This window comes from Scyliorhinus canicula, chromosome 4 (assembly GCF_902713615.1).
Source record: "Scyliorhinus canicula chromosome 4, sScyCan1.1, whole genome shotgun sequence".
In the NCBI taxonomy this organism is placed as follows: Eukaryota; Metazoa; Chordata; class Chondrichthyes; order Carcharhiniformes; family Scyliorhinidae; genus Scyliorhinus; species Scyliorhinus canicula.
In genome coordinates, this window is record NC_052149.1 from 228,107,491 (window position 1) to 228,125,268 (window position 17,778).

Genomic DNA, 17,778 nt, shown 5'->3' on the forward strand with positions numbered 1-17,778 from the left:
GCATTTTTTTTCAAAAATATGATGGGTTATTTGCTTCTAGTCCTTGTTTCCTTTGCCTTCTACTTTTCTGTCTTTATTTCTATCTTTGGTTCCCTCTTTTGTGCCCCCCTCCCCCCGGCCAGGTCCCCATCCCCCTGTGAGGATATTGTTCACAGTCCTGCTGGAGTGCTACCCGTCCAACTTGTACAGGTCCCATCTTTCCCAGAATCTGTCCCAATGCCTCAGGAATCCAATTCAAAATCATGAATAGGTTTGATCAGATTAGGAGAAACTTTCCAGTGGCAGAAGGGTCAGTAACCAAAGGATACAGATTGAAGGCAATTGGCAACAAAGAAAAACAGGTGACAGAAGGAACTTTTTTTTTAGAAAGCAGTGATTCTGATGACGTGGAGCGCACAGCTAGAAAAGATGGCGGAAGCAGGTTCAATAATTAACTTTCATAATTGCTTGGCTGTGGGGAAGGAGTTTAGGGAAGTGAGACAATTGGATAGCTCTGCCCAAGGTCTGGAACAGGCAAGATGGGGCGAATGGACTCCCAGGCAGTATAATTGGCTTTGGATTGAACCTTGAGATCGGGGAAAAATTGACAAGTTGTTCACGGAAAAAATTTGGGATTTGTGGGACAGGTCAGATGCAGCCCAAGCCTCTCTCTCTCTCTCTCTGTATCCGGAGAGATTTTGTTCAACACTGTGCCAGCTCTATCTAAAAAATAATCTAGTCTCCGTCAGACTGGCCTTGAGTGGGTGCCCAGAAATGTAATTCAATTACAAATGCATGATTCTGAAAATAGATTTTTTTTCTCACTTCTGTGTTTTACAATGTACTGTAAAACAGAATATCTTGTTATCGCACTCCCTTAAATCTATTCTCACATAGTTAAGGGAGTAAATTACATATTGGATTGGATTTGTTTATTGTCACGTCTACCGAGGTACAGTGAAAAGTATTTTTCTGCAAGCAGCTCAACAGATCATTCAGTACATGGAAGAAAAGGGAATTAAACAAAATTCAAAAAAATACATGAAAATATTTGTTACAAGCAACAACAACTTGCATTTATATTGTCTTTAATGTTATAATGCGTTGCCAGACTTCACAACATGGTTGACCCTTAACTGCCCCTTTGGTGCAATTAGGGGTGGGCAATTAATGCTGGCCCAGCCAGCGAAGCCCATGCCCCATGAACGAATAAAAGAAAAAAGTATTATCAAACAATATTTGAGACTGAGCCTGTCAGGAGATATATAGGACAAGTGATCAAAAGCATAATCAGAGAGGTTGCAGAGCTTTGGGTTTAAGTGGCTGCTGGCCACTGTTGAAACAAAGAATATTGATGACTTGCAAGAGGCAGATTGGAGGGTTGTGGGGCTGGAGATTACAGGGACATGAAGGGGCAAAGCTAAAAAGGGATTTGCAATTTTAAAATCAAGGCGTTGCCGGATTGGAAGCCAATTTAACTCATCCCCGGGGTCATAAGACCATTAGACATAGGAGCAGAATTAGACTACTCAGCCCATCGAGTCTGCTCAGCCATTCAATCATGGCTGATAATTTTCTCATCCCCATTTTCTCATCCCTATTCTCCTGCCTTCTCCCCATACCCCTGATCCCCTTATTAATCAAGAACCTATCTATCTCTGCCTTAAAGGTACTCAGTGATTTGGCCTACACAGCCTTCTGCAACAAAGTGTTCCACAGATTCACCAACCTCTGGATGAAGAAATTCGTCCTCATCTCTGGTTTAAAGGATCGTCCTTTTAGTCTGAGATTGTGCCCTTGGGTTCTAGCTTTTCCTACAAGTGGAAACATTCTCTCCACATCCACTCTATCCAGGCCTCTCAGTACCCTGTAAGTTTCAATAGCATCCCCCCTCATCCTTCTAAACTCCAACGAATACAGACACAGAGTCCTCAACCGTGAGTGAATGGGACTTGGTGCAAGTTGGGATGAGGGTAGAAGAGTTTAGATGAGTTCAAGTTTATGGAGGGAAGAAGGACAGTCAGAAAGGAGAGCATTGGAATAGGCAGGCCCAGAGGGAACCAGGATGTGGATGAGGGTTTCAGCACCTTAGATGGGCCAGAGGCTGCAATGTTATGCATTTGGAAGTCGGTAACCTAGGTGATGAAATTGAAATGGGGTAGAAAGCTCAACTCAAGGTTGACTTGGATGTCAAGGTTGCGAAGTCTAGTTCAGCTGAGGCAAAGGTGGTGTGGTGAGGACATAAAGACATTGGCTTTAGCCTTTTGAACATTTAGTTGGAGGAAATTCCTGCTCATCTGGTACCATCGGAGAGGGGTTGAGAGGCTTGGTGGGAAGGAAAGTCTCACCTGGCTGGACACTTGAAGAGCATGGTGTGGTCCAGCATAACAAAGGCTGCAGGCAGGTCAAGAATGATGAAGTGGGGATAATTTACCACGGTCACAGTTACATAGAATGCTGTTTGTGACTTTGGTAAGAGTTGTTTCGGTCATGTGGCTGAACTTTGGGAAATTATAACACGTTCCAAGGTTTTGGAAAGGGAGATTGAAGATGGATAACTTTGCAAAGACGGTGGAGCGAAGGATTTGTTTTCTTTAGGAGAGGGGTGATGGCAAATTTGAAAGGCTGCAGGCAACACTTGAGGGGGTATCAGCTTGTATGGAGGCCTGGAAGTTGCGTGGTCGGGAATTTAATGTGAATGGGGTTGGGGGAAGCAGAAGATTAGCCTTACAGGCAAGAGAGCTCGGAGAGGACGTGAGGGAAGATAGAGAAACCAGATGGAGTGCAGTGGTTCAAGCAGCTCATCACCACCTTCTTAAGGACAATTGGGGGTGGACATCAAATAATGGCCTCATCCCACAAAATAATGTTTTTAAAAACACAAGCGTTTTGGATTCTTGGCTTTATAACAGACATATGTACAATGGCAGGAAGGTTATGCTGAACCTTTTTATTTGCAGTTAGGCCCCAGCTGGAGGGTTGTCTTCAGCTCTGGGGCCCCCAAATTTAGGGAGAATGTCTAGATCTTGGAGAGGATGCAGTGGAGATTTACAATAGTCCAGGGATGAGGCCAGATGCTGAGATTGCTCTCCTTGGGGCAGAGAGGCTAAGGGACATTTAATAGAGTTCGAAATTATGAAGAGTTTTGATAGAACAATTAAGGGCAAACTGTTTCTAACAGCTGGCGAATCAGTACTCAAACAACACAGATGGGCGAGTGACGAAATAACTAAATGTAGAATTTCTTTTTCACACAGCAGCTTGTTACAATATCGAATGCCCTGCCTGAAAGAATCATGGAAGCAAGTTCAACAGTAATTTTCAAAAGGAAACTGGATAAATGTTTGACCAGGAAAATGTTCATTATTAATTCCCTCACTGACAATAAGCTGAAAGGTTTTGTTTCCAGGATTTGTTCTTTTTGTATATAGCATGAGCTGTCTGCCAGTCCTCAAGCACAGTTCCTAACTTTATATATAAACAAGTTATTTTGTTATCTCCTTCCTAGTTTCTTTGCGTGTACAAGGCTGCATGCCATCTACACCTGGGGTTTGATCCTTTTAGTTCTTTTTATTCCCATTTTGTCCTCTATTACTTCTGATATATTTTCTCTTCAGTTCATTATTGATGTCCCTTAACCAGCTTGCTTGTTATGGGTTTTTAGTAGGATATATTCTCTTGAACTAGGTTGATTACCCGTTAATAGATTTCTCACTACTTGTCTGTCTGTTCAAGCTTTTGTCCCAGTTTACCTTCCACACTCATTCCCTTGTATGTTCTTTTCCAGTCTCTCATCTCAGTCTATGACCTAATTATGTCACTCTCAATCCTAATCTTGAACTTTGCTATGTTGTGATCACTGCTACTATGGCGCTCTCCTACTCTTCCTTCTCCTGTCTATTCCAGTTTATTACCTATTACAATATCCAATGGTGATTAGTTTCTAGTTGCGTGAGAAAGGGGTTCTGGCTACTCTAAAAACATGATTCCCTTTCACCCTTTGACTGCTTTTTCCTGCCTATTTGGGTAGCTGAAATCTCCCATGATTATTCCTCTAAGCCTGCTACTCTTCTCATAGATATGTCTTGATTTTTAAAATAAAAAAATATATGTACTTTAGAGTGCCCAAGTTTTTTTTCCAATTAAAGGGCAATTTAGTGTGGCCAATCCACTTACCCTGCACATCTTTGGGTTGTGGGGGTGAGACTTGTGCAGACTCAGGGAGAATGTGCAAATTCCTCACGGACAGTTACCCGGGGCCGGGATCGAACCATATTTCTTCCAATTCCCTCTATTTGACTATCTACTCCATAGTAAACTCTGATTAGGATGATAACTCATTCAAGTTTTTTAATTTAATCCATATGGATTTGATTCTACTTTTTATCTATTATTTCTACTGCCGCTGTTACCCTGAATCTGATACTAGCTCCACCTCCCCATATCCTCCTTTACTTCATAAATGAGTTGTACATGGCAACATGGAAATATATCCGTGATTGTCGTAAAATCATCCAGTTCACTAATGTCCTTCACGAAACAAAATCTCCCATCCTTACCTGCTCTGGCCTACTTGTGACTGCAGACCCAGAGCAATGTGATTTATCCTTAACTACCCCTCTGAAATGGGCCAGCAATTCCAGAATCAGAGGTCACAGATATAGGTTGAGAGGTGGTAGATTTAGAACTGAGATGTGGAGGAACTACTCGCCGAGGGTGGTGAATTTGTGGAACTCGCTGCCCCATAGTGCTTGGAGTCAGAGTTATTAAATGGTTTCAAGGAGATAGATATATTTCTGATGAACAAAAATGAGTCTTCCCTCCTTGGTCTTTTACCAATTATCTTCAATCAGTGCCCTGTGGTTACTGAATTACCATCAATCTGTGACACATGGTTACTGAATCACCATCAATCTGTGCTACATGGTTTCTGAATTACCATCAATCTGTGCCACATGGTTACTAAATTACCTTCACTTTGTGCCTTGTGGTTACTGAATTACCATCAATCAGTGCCCTGCAAGGGCAGCACGGTGGCCTAGTGGTTAGCACAACCGCCTCACTGCGCTGAGGTCCCAGGTTCGATCCCGGCTCTGGGTCACTGTCCGTGTGGAGTTTGCACATTCTCCCCGTGTCTGCGTGGGTTTCGCCCCCACAACCCAAAAATGTGCAGAATAGGTGGATTGGCCACGCTAAATTGCCCCTTAATTGGAAAAAATAATTGGCTAATCTAAATTTTAAAAAAAAATCAGTGCCCTGCGGTTTCTGAATTACCTTCAATCTGTGCCCTGCGGTTACTGAATTACCTTCAATCTGTGCCCTGCGGTTACTGAATTACCTTCAATCTGTGCCACATGGTTACTGAATTACCTTCAATCTGTGCCACATGGTTACTGAATTACCATCAATCAGTGCCCTGCGGTTTCTGAATTACCTTCAATCTGTGCCCTGCGGTTACTGAATTACCTTCAATCTGTGCCCTGCGGTTACTGAATTACCTTCAATCTGTGCCACATGGTTACTGAATTACCATCAATCAGTGCCCTGCGGTTTCTGAATTACCTTCAATCTGTGCCCTGCGGTTTCTGAATTACCATCAATCAGTGCCCTGCGGTTTCTGAATTACCTTCAATCTGTGCCCTGCGGTTACTGAATTACCATCAATCTGTGCCCTGCGGTTACTGAATTACCTTCAATCTGTGCCACATGGTTACTGAATTACCATCAATCAGTGCCCTGCGGTTTCTGAATTACCTTCAATCTGTGCCACATGGTTACTGAATTACCATCAATCAGTGCCCTGCGGTTTCTGAATTACCTTCAATCTGTGCCCTGCGGTTTCTGAATTACCATCAATCAGTGCCCTGCGGTTTCTGAATTACCTTCAATCTGTGCCCTGCGGTTACTGAATTACCATCAATCTGTGCCCTGCGGTTACTGAATTACCTTCAATCTGTGCCACATGGTTACTGAATTACCATCAATCAGTGCCCTGCGGTTTCTGAATTACCTTCAATCTGTGCCACATGGTTACTGAATTACCATCAATCAGTGCCCCTGCGGTTTCTGAATTACCTTCAATCTGTGCCCTGCGGTTTCTGAATTACCATCAATCAGTGCCCTGCGGTTTCTGAATTACCTTCAATCTGTGCCCTGCGGTTACTGAATTACCATCAATCTGTGCCCTGCGGTTACTGAATTACCTTCAATCTGTGCCACATGGTTACTGAATTACCATCAATCAGTGCCCTGCGGTTTCTGAATTACCTTCAATCTGTGCCACATGGTTACTGAATTACCATCAATCAGTGCCCTGCGGTTTCTGAATTACCTTCAATCTGTGCCCTGCGGTTACTGAATTACCTTCAATCTGTGCCACATGGTTACTGAATTACCTTCAATCTGTGCCACATGGTTACTGAATTACCATCAATCTGCTCTATGGTTACTGAATTACCATCAATCTGTGCCCTGCGGTTACTGAATTACCTTCAATCTGTGCCACATGGTTACTGAATTACCATCAATCAGTGCCCTGCGGTTTCTGAATTACCTTCAATCTGTGCCCTGCGGTTACTGAATTACCTTCAATCTGTGCCACATGGTTACTGAATTACCATCAATCTGCTCTATGGTTACTGAATTACCATCAATCTGCTCTATGGTTACTGAATTACCATCAATCTGCTCTATGGTTACTGAATTACCATCAATCTGCTCTATGGTTACTGAATTACCTTCAATCTGTGCCACATGGTTACTGAATTACCTTCAATCTGTGCCACATGGTTACTGAATTACCATCAATCTGTGCCCTGCGGTTTCTGAATTACCATCATCTGTGCCACATGGTTACTGAATTACCATCAATCTGTGCCACATGGTTACTGAATTACCATCAATCAGTGCCCTGCGGTTTCTGAATTACCATCAATCAGTGCCCTGCGGTTTCTGAATTACCATCAATCAGTGCCCTGCGGTTACTGAATTACCTTCAATCCGTGCCACATGGTTACTGAATTACCATCAATCTGTGCCCTGTGGTTACTGAATTACCATCAATTTGTGACACATGGTTACTGAATTACCATCAATCTGTGCCCTGTGGTTACTGAATTACCATCAATCTGTGCCCTGTGGTTACTGAATTACCATCAATCTGTGCCACATGGTTACTGAATTACCATCAATCTGTGCCCTGTGGTTACTGAATTACCTTCAATCCGTGCCACATGGTTACTGAATTACCATCAATCTGTGCTACATGGTTTCTGAATTACCATCAATCTGTGCCACATGGTTACTGAATTACCATAAATCTGCTCTGTGGTTACCGAATTACCATCAACCTGTGCTCTATGGTTACTGAATTACCATCAATCTGTGCCACATGGTTACTGAATTGCCTTCAATCTGTGCCTTACAGTTACTGATTTACCTTCAATATGTGCCCGATGGTTACTGCACAGTAAGAAGTCTTACAACACCAGGTCAAAGTCCAACAGGTTTGTTTCGAATCACGAGCTTTCTGAGCACTGCTCCTTCCTTCATGTGAGGAAGGAGCTGCACTCCAAAAGCTAGTGATTTGAAACAAGCCTGTTGGACTTTAACCTGGTGTTGTAAGACCTCTTACTGTGCCCACCCCAGTCCAACGCCACCATCTCCACACTATGGTTACTGAACTACCTTCAATCTCTGCCTTAGAGTGACTGAATTACCATCAATCTGTGCCCTGTAGTTACTGAATTACAATCTATGCCCAATGATTACTGGCTCTCACGTGAAACAGTTCCTCCTAATTTGCTCTTCAGGATTTGAAACTCTTGTATCATATTTCTGCTCTAAGAGGAGTGACCCCAACTTCTTCATTTGTGTCTGGTGAGTGTTGGATTGGATTTGATTTATTGTCACGTGCACGGAGGGACAGTGAAAAGTATTGTTCTGCCTTTTGTCCAGGCAGATCGTTCCATACGTGAAAAAGCACCGGACATACGATTGATAAGGTGTTAGTGAGGCCACACCTGGAGTATTGTGTTCAGTTTTGGTCTCCTTACTTGAGAAAGGACGTACTGGCACTGGATAGTGTGCAGAGGAGACTCACTAGGTTAATCCCAGATCTGAAGGGGTTGGATTATGAGGAGAGGTTGAGTAGACTGGGACTGTACTCGTTAGAATTTAGAAGGATGAGGAGGGATCTTATAGAAACATATAAAATTATGAAGGGAATAGATCGGATAGATGTGGGCAGGTTGTTTCCACTGGTGGGTGAAAGCAGAACGAGGTGGCATAGCCTCAAAATAAGGGGAAGTAGATTTAGGACAGAGTTTAGGAGGAACTTCTTCACACAAAGGGTTGTGAATCTATGGAATTCCTTGCCCAGTGAAGCAGTTGAGGCTCCTTCATTAAATGTTTTTAAGGTAAAGATAGTTTTTTGAAGAATAAAGGGATTAAGGGTTATGGTGTTCGGGCTGGAAAGTGGAGCTGAGTCCACAAAAGATCAGCCATGATCTCACTAAATGGTGGAGCAGGCTCGAGGGGCCAGATGGCCTACTCCTGCTCCTAGTTCTTATGATACACAATGTAAATACATAGAGACCTAATGTAGCACTACTCTGTAAAGATGTACAGCAAAATCAGTTCAGTCCATAAAGGGGAGTCTGGTAACAGTGGGGAAGAAGCTGGTTTTGAATCTGTTGGTGTTCTCAGACTTTATGGAGTTTAATGCGGAAAAGTATGAGGTGGTTCACTTTGGAAGGAGTAACAGGAATGCAGAGTACTGGGCTAATGGCAAGATTCTTGGTAGTGTAGATGAACAGAGAGATCTCGGCATCCAGCTACATCAATCCCTGAAAGTTGCCACCCAGGTTAATAGGGCTGTTAAGAAGGCATATGGTGGGTGTGCTAGCCTTTATCAGTAGGGGGATTGAGTTTCGGAGCCACGAGGTCATGCTGCAGCTGTACAAAACTCTGGTGTGGCCGCACCTGAAGTACTGCGTGCAGTTCTGGTCACCATATTATAGGAAGGATGTGGAAGCTTTGGAAAGGGTTCAGAGGAGATTTACTAGGATGTTGCCTGGTATGGAGGGAAGGTCTTACGAGGAAAGGCTCAGGGACTTGAGGTTGTTTTCGTTAGAGAGGCCAAGGCGGAGAGGTGACTTAATAGACATATAAGATAGTCAGAGGGTTAGAATGGGTGGACAGTGAGAGTCTTTTCCTCGGATGGTGATGACCAACACGAGGGGACATAGCTTTAAATTGAGGGGGTGGTAGATATAGGACAGATGTCAGAGGCAGTTTCTTTACTCAGAGAGTAGTAGGGGTGTGGAACGCCCTGCCTGCAACAGTAGTAGACTCGCCAACTTTAAGGGCATTTAAGTGGTCACTGGATAGACATATGGATGAAAATGGAATAGTGTAGGTCAGATAGGCTTCAGATGGTTTCACAGGTCAGCGCAACATCGAGGGCCGAAGGGCCCGTACTGGGCTGTAATGTTCTATGTTATACCTGCTGCATGAGCCCAGCCACACCCTTATTGCCCCAGAGAGCTGTAATCCCTGAGCTTCGGCCCCGCCCCTTGGCCGCACTTTACGATAGTGTCGTGAGTGTGAATCCTCCCTATTCCCGGAGCCGGCCCCAGCTGTCGCAAAGCTGCTTTACGACGGTGCGCGGACCGGTTGAGATGTCGCTGCCCCCGCCGGCCCCGGAACGCGAGGCCGAGGCTTGCGGCCTGTGCCCGGGAAGCGGGCCCGGGGCCGCCGCCCGCTACACCTGCCCCCGCTGTAACGTGCCCTTCTGCTCGCTGCCCTGCTACCGCGGCCAGGGGCACCGGGCCTGCAGCGAGGCTTTCTACCGGGGCGCGGTGCTGGGCGAGCTGCGGGCCGAGGCCCGGGCGGCCGAGGGGCGGCGGGGCCTGCGGGAAAGCCTCGAGCGGCTGCGGGACGCCGAGCTGCCGGAGCTGGGCCTACATCCCCGGGACGCCCCGGCCCGCCCGCTCTGGGAGGCCCTGTCCGAGCAGCAGCGCCGTGACTTCCAGCGGCTGCTGGAGAGCGGCGAGGCCGCGGCCTGGATCCAGGAGTGGCGGCCCTGGTGGGAGCGCCGTCCCCCCGGCCCCGTGCAGGGAGCTGGAGCCCAGGGTTGAGAGCGGGCGCCGCCGCTGGCCGGGAGGGTAAACTGCAACTCCAGAGGTGGGGGAGGGGCTGAGGGGGTGGGCAGGGAGATGAGATAGGCTGAGGGGGTGGATAGGGAGTTGGGGTGGGCTGAGGGGGTGGATAGGGAGTTGGGGTGGGCAGGGAGATGAGATAGGCTGAGGGGGTGGATAGGGAGTTGGGGTGGGCTGAGGGGGTGGATAGGGAGTTGGGGTGGGCTGAGGGGGTGAATAGTGGGGTGGGCTGAGGGGGTGAATAGTGGGGTGGGCTGAGGGGGTGAATAGTGGGGTGGGGTAAGGGGGTGGGGTAAGGGGGTGGGGTAAGGGGGTGGGGTAGGGTGGGGGAAGGGGGTGGGGTAGGGTGGGGGTAAGGGGGTGGGTAGGGTGGGGTAAGGGGGTGGGGTGGGGTAAGGGGGTGGGGTAGGGGTGGGTAAGGGGGTGGGGTAGGGGTGGGTAAGGGGGTGGGGTAGGGGTGGGTAAGGGGGGTGGGGTAGGGGTGGGTAAGGGGTGGGGTGGGGTGGGGTAAGGGGGTGGGGTAAGGGGGTAGGGTGGGGTAAGGGGGGGGTAGGGTGGGGTAAGGGGGTGGGGTAGGGTGGGGTAAGGGGGTAGGGTGGGGTAAGGGGGTGGGGTAGGGTGGGGTAAGGGGTGGGGTGGGGTAGGGTGGGGTAAGGGGGTGGGGTAGGGTGGGGTAAGGGGGTGGGGTAGGGTGGGGTAAGGGGGTGGATAGGGAGGTGAGGTGGGCTGGGCTGAGGGGGTGGGGTGGGCTGAGGGGGTTGGATAGGGGGGTGGGGTGGGCTGAGGGGTGGATAGGGAGGTGGAGTGAAATGAAAAATGAAATGAAAATCGCTTATTGTCACGAGTAGGCTTCAAAGAAGTTACTGTGAAAAGCCCCTAGTCGCCACATTCCGGCGCCTGTCCGGGGAGGCTGGTACGGGGCTGGTACGTGGGCTGAGGGGGTTGGATAGTGGGGTGGGCTGAGGGGGTGAATGGGGAGTTGGGGTGGGCTGAGAGGGTGGATAGGGAGTTGGGTTGGGCTGAGGGGGTGGTGAGGGAGGTGGGGTGGGCTGAGGGGGTGGATAGGGAGTTGGGGTAGGCTGAGAGGGTGGATAGGGAGTTGGGGTGGGCTGAGGGGGTGGATAGGGAGTTGGGGTGGGCTGAGGGGGTGAATGGGGAGTTGGGGTGGGCTGAGGGGGTGGATAGGGCGTTGGGGTGGGCTGAGGGGGTAGATAGGGAGGTGGGGTGGGGCAGAGGGGGTGGATAGGGAGTTGGGGTGGGCTGAGGGGGTGGATAGGGAGTTGGGGTGGGCTGAGAGGGTGGATAGGGAGTTGGGGTGGGCTGAGGGGTGGATAGGGAGTTGGGTGGGCTGAGGGGGTGGATAGGGAGTTGGGGTGGGCTGAGGGGGTGGATAAGGAGTTGGGATGGCTGAGAGGGTGGATAGGGAGTTGGGGTGGGCTGAGGGGGTGGGGAGGGAGGTGGGGTGGGCTGAGGGGGTGGATAGGGAGTTGGGGTGGGCTGAGGGGGTGGATAGGGAGTTGGGGTGGGCTGAGGGGGTGGTGAGGGAGGTGGGGTGGGCTGAGGGGGTGGATGGGGAGATGGGGTGGGCTGACGGATGGATAGGGAGGTGGGGTGGGCTGAGGGATGGATAGAGAGGTGGGGTGGGCTGGGAGTTGGGGTGGGCTGAGGCAGTGGATGGGGTGGGATGAGGGGGTGAATGGGGAGGTGGGGTGGGCTGAGGGGGTGGATAGGGAGTTGGGGTGGGCTGAGGGGGTGGATAGGGAGATGGGGTGGGCTGAGGGGGGTGGATAGGGAGTTAGGTAGGCTGGGAATTGGGGTGGCCTGAGGGGGTGGATAGTGGGGGGAGGTTGGGATGGGCTCGGGGTGGAGTGAGGGGATTGGGATGGGCAGAGGGGGGCTGGGATGAGGGGGTTAGGATGGGGAGATACGGGGGATGGGCTGGATAGGTTGGGTTGAGATATGGAGGTTGTGGAGTGTGCGAACGGGGTGCTAGGGTAGGAGGCCGCGTCTTTCCCAAGAAGAAGGGGTTCAGTTGCTCGAACCCTCGGAGACCCTTTGGGATGGAGTCCAGCTTCCAGGGGAGAGTCACCTCGATGATTTTAGGGAGCTTCATGATGAGGATAAACCATGGCTGTTTTAGAGCTTGGAACTGGATTGAGCACACTTCATAGAATCATAGAATTTACAGTGCAGAAGGAGGCTATTCGGCCTATCGAGTCTGCACCGGCCCTTCGAAAGAGCACCCTACTTAGGCCCCATGCCTCCATCCCATCCCCTTTATCCCCGCAACCCAGTAACCCCACCCAACCTTTTTTTTTGGACACTCAGGGCAATTTAGAATGGCCAATCCACCTAATCTGCACATCTTTGGACTTGTGGGAGGAAACCGGAGCACCCGGAGGAAACCCATGCAGACATGGGGAGAACGTGCAGACTCCACGCAGACAGTGACCCAAGCCGGGAATCAAACCTGGGACCCTGGAGCTGTGAAGCAACTGTGCTAACCTCTGTGCTACTGTGCTGCCACGGTAGAAGACGGAAGACAGTGGAGATGGGCCAATTGGTACTGACCCTCTGACAGTGCAGCACTTCCTCAGTTCTGCCCCTCTGGCAGTGCAACACTCCCCCAACACTGCCCCTCTGACAGTGCAGCACTCCCTCAGTACTGTCCCTCACAGTGCTCAGCACTTCCTCAGTTCTGCCCCTCTGGCAGTGCAACACTCCCCCAACACTGCCCCTCTGACAGTGCAGCACTCCCTCAGTACTGCCCCTCACAGTGCTCAGCACTCCCTCAGGACTGACCCTCTGACAGTGCAGCACTCCCTCAGTACTGACCCTCTGACAGTGCAGCACTCCCTCAGTACTGACCCTCTGACAGTGCAGCATTCCCTCAGTACTGACCCTCTGACAGTGCGGCACTCCCTCAGTACTGACCCTCTGACAGTGCAGCACTCCCTCAGTACTGACCCTCTGACAGTGCAGCACTCCCTCAGTACTTCCCCTCTGACAGTGCAGCACTCCCTGTACTGACCCTCTGACAGTACAGCACTCCCTCAGTACTGACCCTCTGACAGTGCAGCACTCCCTCAGTACTGCCCCTCTGACAGTGCAGCACTCCCTCAGTAGTGATCCTCTGACAGTGCAGCACTCCCTCAGTACTGCCCCTCACAGTGCTCAGCACTCCCTCAGGACTGACCCTCTGACAGTGCAACACTCACTCAGTACTGACCCTCTGACAGTGCGGCACTCCCTCAGTACTGACCCTCTGACAGTGCAGCACTCCCTCAGTACTGACCCTCTGACAGTGCAGCACACCCTCAGTACTGACCCTCTGACAGTGCAGCACTCCCTCAGTACTGACCCTCTGACAGTGCAGCACTCCCTCAGTACTGCCCCTCACAGTGCTCAGCACTCCCTCAGGACTGACCCTCTGACAGTGCAACACTCCCTCAGTACTGACCCTCTGACAGTGCGGCACTCCCTCAGTACTGCCCCTCTGACAGTGCAACACTCCCTCAGTACTGCCCCTCTGACAGGGCAGCACTCCCTCAGTACTGACCCTCTGACAGTACAGCACTCCCTCAGTACTGACCCTCTGACAGTGCAGCTCTCCCTCAGTACTGCCCCTCTGACAGTACAGCACTCCCTCAGTACTGACCCTCTGACAGTGCGGCACTCCCTCAGTACTGCCCTCTGACAGTGCAGCACTCCCTCAGTACTGACCCTCTGACAGTGCGGCACTCCCTCAGTACTGCCCCTCTGACAGGGCAGCACTCCCTCAGTACTGACCCTCTGACAGTACAGCACTCCCTCGGTACTGACCCTCTGACAGTGCAGCACTCCCTCAGTACTGACCCTCTGATAGTGCAGCACTCCCTCAGTACACTGCAATACCAGCCTAGATTTTGTTCTCGAGCCCAATTCTCCCACTTAGCTACACCATGTTGCAGAAGTTCCTGTACAACTGCCCCATCCATTTATAGGGCTCATTAATTGAAATGAATAGATTTCACATGGCAAACAGGGAATGTTGCTCAACTCTCTGGAGTGAGACTTGAATCCACCACCTTAATATTCAGAGGTGGGATTGCTATTCCTGAGCCACACCAGTAGGATTCATTGATGCTCAGTACTCTATTAATATATACTAATTAGTTGTATTTTCTTCAAAGGGGCTGGAGGAAGATCAAAGGTGTGAGAGGATAACTGAAGAACAGCCTGTGGTTGATGTTGAAGGGACGGAGAGCCAGAATGATTCGGAATCGGACAGACTGAGTGGAGAGACAGATCGAGTGACAATCTGGGAACATGATGATTCTATTCCTGTGATCTGCAGGAATATTGTCCCTTTACTGAGTTTGTGCTCAAAGCCCTCCTCCCTGATCCAGTACAATGTGGTGAACGTTCTCTATGCATACGCATTCTCCATGAAGCTCATTAATGGGGACTTATCAGGGGAAATGAGGGATGAGTTTATTGAAGCCATAATGACAATCTCCGAGGCCTTGAAAGGCAATCGTGTTTTCACGTCCACTGCAGAAGCTGTGCAGGCTGGCGTCGGGGCTGTGCGACGCAGTCCCTACTCCTCCAACCCCCTTGAGGCAGTGAATACAATCAAGGACACGTGTGTCCTCCTGTCTGGGGGGTGCAGGCCACCGAGCAGTCATTACACCCTGGCTGCAATCTCCCAGCTTGGCCGCACCCTGGGAAAAGCCAAATGTACCCGACGCAAGGAGGATCCCAGTCGTTACCAGGCTCGGAAGAAATGCACTTTCCTCCTGTCCTGGGTGAATGAACATGAGGATTCTCTAATGTATCTGTCCCTGGAGGTGCAGGCGGAGTACGAGAACACCTTCCATACCTTAGTGCAAATGGAGGAAGCCAAGTCAAACCTGGAAAAAGCCTGGGGGGGGAAACGACCCCCGGGGAAGAAGGTGTTAATCGAAGAACTAACTCCCTGAGCTATTAATCACTCCCGTTCCCCATTGATCATTTAATAAAGATTCATGATCAAATTACCTACTGGAATTCTTCCCAAGAGATTTGGGGCCCAGTTTGAGCAAACAGTTGGGCAGTGCAGGCAGTCACTTTGTGTGCGGCACACGGTAGCACAGTGGTTATCACTGTTGCTTCACAGCGCCAGTGTCCCGGGTTTGATCACCGGCTTCGGTCACTGTGTGGAGTCTGCACGTTCTCCCTGTGTCTTCCGGGCACTCCGGTTTCCTCCCACAAGTCCCAAAAGATGTGCTGTTCGGTGAATTGAACATTCTGAATTCTCCCTTGGTGTATCCGAACAGGCACCGGAAGGTGGCGACTAGGGGCTTTTCACAGTAACTTCATTGCAGTGTTAACGTAAGCCTACTTGTGACAATAATAAAGATTATTATTAATGAAATTGCATTTGTAAGGCACCGTTCGCAACTCTTTCATTCTCACCTTAATAGTGATGTCGTTTGTAATTATAATAATTCTGACCATTTTTAGGATTAAATAAAGTCATCAAGCAAATGGTGATCTCTATTGATGCCAGATTTATCAATGAACTTTTCTGGTGTGCATGGTAGGTTTCATGGCCCATTATCGTTACCCGTCTGTCAATTTTGGCGGTTCATAAACAGTAGATTTATTGTTACACATACTCATAGCAATTTTTTTTCTATTCATAGGAGCTTAGACATGTTATGGTACAGCCATCTGGCCCATGGTAAATGTGCTGGTTGACAGAGGAATACAGCCCCTAATGTCACTTTCCAGTTCTTTGTATTCCTGCAAAGTTTGAAAGGGCACTGGGTAAATGGAGGAAATCACACCTGTCCAGCAATGCCCCCCCCCCCCCCCAACGCCTGTCAAACCACCCCGACTTGGCTTTGTCATATTTTGGTGTGACGACACATTGCTTATTGGTTGAGGGGCTGATTTAGCACAGGGCTAAAACGCTGGCTTTGAAAGCAGACCAAGGCAGGCCAGCAATGCGGGTTCGATTCCCGTGCCAGCCTCCCCGAACAGGCGCCGGAATGTGGCGACTACATAGACATAGAACATTACAGCGCAGTACAGGCCCTTCGGCCCACAATGTTGCACCGTCCTGTGAAACCCCTCTAAAGTCCCTCTACACTATTCCCTTATCATCCATACGCCTATCCAATGACCATTTGAATGCGTTTAGTGTTGGCGACTCCACTACTGTTGCAGGCAGGGCATTCCACGCCCGTACTACTCTGAGTAAAGAACCTACCTCTGACATCTGTCCTATATCTATCTCCCCTCAATTTAAAGCTATGTCCCCTCGTGCTGGACATCACCATCCGAGGAAAAAGCCTCTCGATGTCCACCCTATCTAATCCTCTGATCATCTTGTATGCCTCAATTAAGTCCCCTCTTAACCTCTCTAACGAAAACAGCCTCAAGTCCTTCAGCCTTTCCTCATATGATCTTCCCTCCATACCAGGCAACATTCTTGTAAATCTCCTCTGTACCCTTTCCAATGCTTCCACATCCTTCCTATAATGTGGCGACCAGAACTGCACACAATTCTCCAAATGCGGCCGCACCAGAGTTTTGTACAACTGCAACATGACCTCGTGACTATAAGCGATTTTTCATTATTGGATCCAGTAATACAGGAACAGGAGGAGGCCATTCAGCCTCTTGAGCCTGCTTCATCATTCTATTCAGCGACCAATGTATACTTCAACTCCATTTAACCTATTTTGCTGTATTTCCTCACCCAACAAAGATCTGTTGATCTCAGTCTTCCAAATTTGAATTGACTCCCAGTGCCGCCTCCCCGCCCCCCCCCCCCCCCCCCCCCCCCCCCCCCCCCGGTAGAGGAGAAGGTCTGTTTACTACCAGCCGAATTCACAGGCTGCAAGGGAGGCAGTGCTGAAGTGGTATTGTCGTTGGACTAGTCACCCAAGGAAATGCTCTGGGGTCCCGGGTTCGAATCCCACCCGGGCAGATGGTGGGATTTGAATTCAATAACATTCTTGAATTAAAAGTCAATGATAATCATGAAACCATTGTTGATTGTTGTAAAAACTCATCTGGCTCACTAATGTCCTTTTGGCAAGGAAATCTGCCGTCCTTACCTGGTCTGGCCTACATGTGACCTACAGCAATATGGTTGACTCCCACAGGCCCTCGGGATGGACAATAAAACATCCCATGAACGAATAAAGAAAAAAAACATATTACTGTCATCAAATGAAAAGTGTTATTGTGCAGATGCTAATTGGCCCTGTTACATTATTTATTTATCGATGTAATGTACTCTGCATTGTTGGAAAGCAGTTGTGAAATCAGAAGGTTTACATTTTCTGCAATATAATATGAGAAGAAGCAGCAAAATCAGCATCTGAATGGCAACAAATGCTTTCAGTGTGGACTGAACTCCCCCCAACCCCATCTCAGAAAATGCTCTTGAGGCGAGGTGAAGTGAAAGTTTCAAAAGTGCGCTGGATGGAATTTTGTTGGGTCAGGGTGTAAAGGCTTATGGAACCAAGTTAGGTAGGTTGACGTCAACAGGACATGGTGGAATTACTGGACATGTGGCAGACAAAATAAGCAATTGTCGTTTGGTCGTACAGAGCTTGAGTATCGCTGAAAATGCTGACATGTTGAAGCTTATGGGCGGCACAGT

At 49.1% G+C, this 17,778-nt stretch overlaps 1 protein-coding gene across 1 annotated transcript; it reads left to right on the forward strand.

The window, feature by feature from the left end:
• The first annotated feature begins 9,625 nt into the window (after positions 1-9,625).
• znhit2 (zinc finger, HIT-type containing 2) lies at positions 9,626-15,394 on the forward strand. The gene is made up of 2 exons (XM_038793557.1): positions 9,626-10,113; positions 14,295-15,394. Exons 1-2 carry the CDS (start codon positions 9,660-9,662, stop codon positions 15,098-15,100), a joined length of 1,260 nt encoding a protein of 419 aa, XP_038649485.1. The 5' UTR covers positions 9,626-9,659; the 3' UTR covers positions 15,101-15,394.
• The last annotated feature ends 2,384 nt before the right edge of the window (positions 15,395-17,778 follow it).